Here is a 3,159-nt window from a genome sequence, read left to right on the forward strand (position 1 = left end):
GTGGTCAGGCTCGGTGTGGCTCTGCTTGCCCAGGGGCACAACACTGAGCCGCTTGCTGAGGGCGGCTGGAGCCTTGTTTAGGCAAAGCCTCGTCAGCATCTAATTAAAAAAAAAAGAAAAAAAGGCATCCTTACTAGTCCATTACTGTGCACGTAGGTTAATCCTGCGCTGTAGGCAGGTGCGTCAGTCCGGCTGTGATGAAAGAGCTCCAGCTTTTAGCGTGTTGCCAAACCTGACGGCTCCAGCTGTCACCACACTTGTCAGCCACTGAGTTCTGGGAGGAGTGGCTCTTAAAAGAGGTACAGGTCCAAAAAGCTACTAAAAGAAAAAAAAAAGTTAAAAATCAACCCCTTCTCTCCCCCCAGCAGCCAGCCCAGGCCAGCCGCTTTGCTTGGGCTTGTGCAACGTGGTCTTTGCTCTTGCTGACCTCTTGAACAAATCCAAAGGCAGCACTGTGACACTGGTTTGGCGTTAAAAAGCCACAAAATAGCACAAAATGCTGCGAGGTCGCTGATGTAGGATTTGAAGGTGTATTTTTCAAGAAGAAACCCCAGAGAAGCTGCATGATGCCTCCTCTGCTGCCTGCCCCGCTGACCCCCAACCCCTCGCGTTCGAAGCCCTGTCGCAGTTTCCTGGGGCTGGGTTGGGCTCAAAACCCCCCCCCAGAGGCTTCTCACCCCCCACCCTCCTCCGTGCTGCTGCCGCCTCGCCAGGAATGTGTCACCCTCGGAGTGGTTTCCTCCTCGTCTGCCCCTTCCCACCCTGTCCTGGCTCACCAACAGGCTCACCTGGAGCTGGTGGGTTTTCAGTTGTTGGGTTGTGTTTGTTTGGTTGGTTTTTTTTCTTTATTTTTCCCACATCTTCATTTGAAATGGTGACATCAGAGCCGTGACAGCCAACGCCTCTGTGTCCAGCCCCATCTGCACCGGTGGCACTGGGTAGGGGAGTCCCTCCCTGTTGCCATCCCTTGGGAGGGCCATTAAGCTGCAAAGTCTGCGTTAATCTGCAGAAAAATGATGTAGGCAAACGAGGCAGCCATTACATGGCAACACCCTCTGTGTGATGCCAGCTGGATCTGCCTGGTGGTGGGAAACAAAACGCTGAGGACGCAGAAATTTAAATGCAGAAAAATATCCACACCCCCACCCCCAATCCCTTACTTATCCTCCAGGTAGGCTTCGAGTTACTACCGCTCAAAGTGCTCCTCTTAGAGCTGAGAGGTTTGACAAATTAGCACACTGCTGATCTTTATCCTAGTCCCTGTCAGACGCGTGAGACATCAAGTGTTGGTGCACAAAGCAAGCCGCCCGCTGCAGTGATCCTGTCACCACTGCACGGCCCGTACGGGTCAGACACCCCGGGGCTGGAGCTGGAACCATTTTTCTCTCTTTTTTTTTTTTTTCCCCCCCCAGGCTTTGTACAAACTGTACAGCGCAGCTGCCACTCACAGACATTTGTACCACCACGCCTTCCCCGCACAGAAAGCGGAACCCGCCGAGGGCTCAGATAGGAAGACGGTGTGAGCCGGGCGCGCGCCCGGCGATGCATGAAGGAGGCGCAGCCCCCTCCTCCTCGGTCCCTCATCCTCGTACCCATCACAAGCTCCTGCCGTGGAACAGGGAGAGCAGAGAACAAGCGACGTGTCCGGTGGTTCGGTGTGTTCGTTCAAGCACGGTGTTTGACGGGAAGATGGCAGCATGTGTTTTTTTTGTTGTTTTCTTTTTTTTTGTTAATATGTACATATTGGTGCTGCCGCCATGACAAAGTGCTTTTAATTTGTAACAGCCAGCCTACTTCCCAGCTAATTTATGAAGCCTTATTTTACCTTTCTTAATTAGTTACGAAGTCACTGAAGAAATCATCATTTACATCATACAGCAACTAAAAATCTCCCAGACCTTAGCTTCTTCAAAAGCCAACTTCTTTTCAGATACTTGAACAAGTTATAACATGTAACCGAGTCTTTTCTTCAATTAACCATTTAATTACCTAATTAAAAATGTATTAACTTGCTTTATCAGAAACTGTAAGGGCACTTCTGCTATGGTATGTTAACGATCTCGTAAGGACAGCCTACTTTTCTGTTCGTAACCGATGCACAAAGTATCACTTTGTATATGTATTGGAGAAAGTTTCACTGTATTTCTGTACATATATTCATTATAGTGCATAGAAAGTGTGTTCAACAGTTCTATTCTTTTATCGTCAGAACTATTAAAGTTTGCTTTCGGTTCCTAAGAAGTTGGTCCTACAGGAGGCAATTATTGACTAACAAGGTGAGAGCTTCTCCTCTTTGTTTTGTTTTGTTTTTTTTTTACATTCTCGGTTTCCTTTTGGCCTTCAGAATTGTTGTTTGATATTCTGAAAATACTCTGGGCTGTCTCACACCCAGTTGTGACCTTCTGTCACCCAGAAGGTAAAGTTGGTTTTGGAAGTCTTAGGCAAAAGTCTCCAGCTTTTCACAGTGGAGGAAAAGCTTCTTCAGTGAAGAAAGGGGCTGTGCTGGGGCCCCCTTGCAGGGGACAGCACCCGGCAGAATCCCCCCACCTTGTGCTGCCTGGGAGAACAGACACTTTCACCGTGCAGAGATGGACACTTGGGGCTCAGCTGTGACTGCCCGGGGCAGGCGGTGGCACCCTGGCAGAGAACAGAGCCAGCCCCAACAGCAGCTTTGTCCTCCCCGTGCCATGGGCCCTGCTGGCTGTTCATGGCATGGTTTGGGTTGGCAGGGACCTTAAAGCCCATCCAGTCCCACCCCCTGCCCCGGGCAGGGCCACCTTCCCCCAGCCCAGGTTGCCCAAAGCCCCGTCCAACCTGGCCTTGAACCCTTCCAGGGAGGGGGCAGCCACAGCTGCTCTGGGCAGCCTGTGCCAGGGCCTCACCCCCGGCACAGGGAGGAATTTCTTCCTTACATCTCATCTAAATCTCCCCTCTGTCAGTTTAAAACCGCCACCCCTCATCCTATCCCTCCCCCTGATCCAGAGTCCCTGCCCCCTTTCCCGCAGCCCCTTTCAGCCCTGGGGGGCCGCTCTAAGGTCTCCCCGGAGCCTTCTCTCCTCCAGCTGAACCCCCCAACTCTCTCAGCCTGTCCTCACAGGGGGGGGTCCACCCCCCCCAGCATCTCCGTGCCCTCCTCTGGCCCCGCTCGACAGGTCCGTG

The 3,159-nt window shown here is 51.9% G+C and overlaps 1 protein-coding gene across 1 annotated transcript in view; it reads left to right on the plus strand.

Annotated features, from left to right (window-relative positions):
- The window catches only part of ATL1 (atlastin GTPase 1), a 21,231-nt gene extending 18,990 nt beyond the window's left edge, over positions 1–2,241 (plus strand). Inside the window, 1 exon segment of the mRNA XM_026849173.1 lies at positions 1,353–2,241. Within this exon segment, the coding sequence (XP_026704974.1) occupies positions 1,353–1,523 (171 nt within the window). The 3' untranslated portion in view covers positions 1,524–2,241.
- The last annotated feature ends 918 nt before the right edge of the window (positions 2,242–3,159 follow it).

The sequence above is a fragment of the Athene cunicularia genome (genome assembly GCF_003259725.1).
Source record: "Athene cunicularia isolate RWA chromosome 5 unlocalized genomic scaffold, athCun1 chr5_part1, whole genome shotgun sequence".
In the NCBI taxonomy this organism is placed as follows: Eukaryota; Metazoa; Chordata; class Aves; order Strigiformes; family Strigidae; genus Athene; species Athene cunicularia.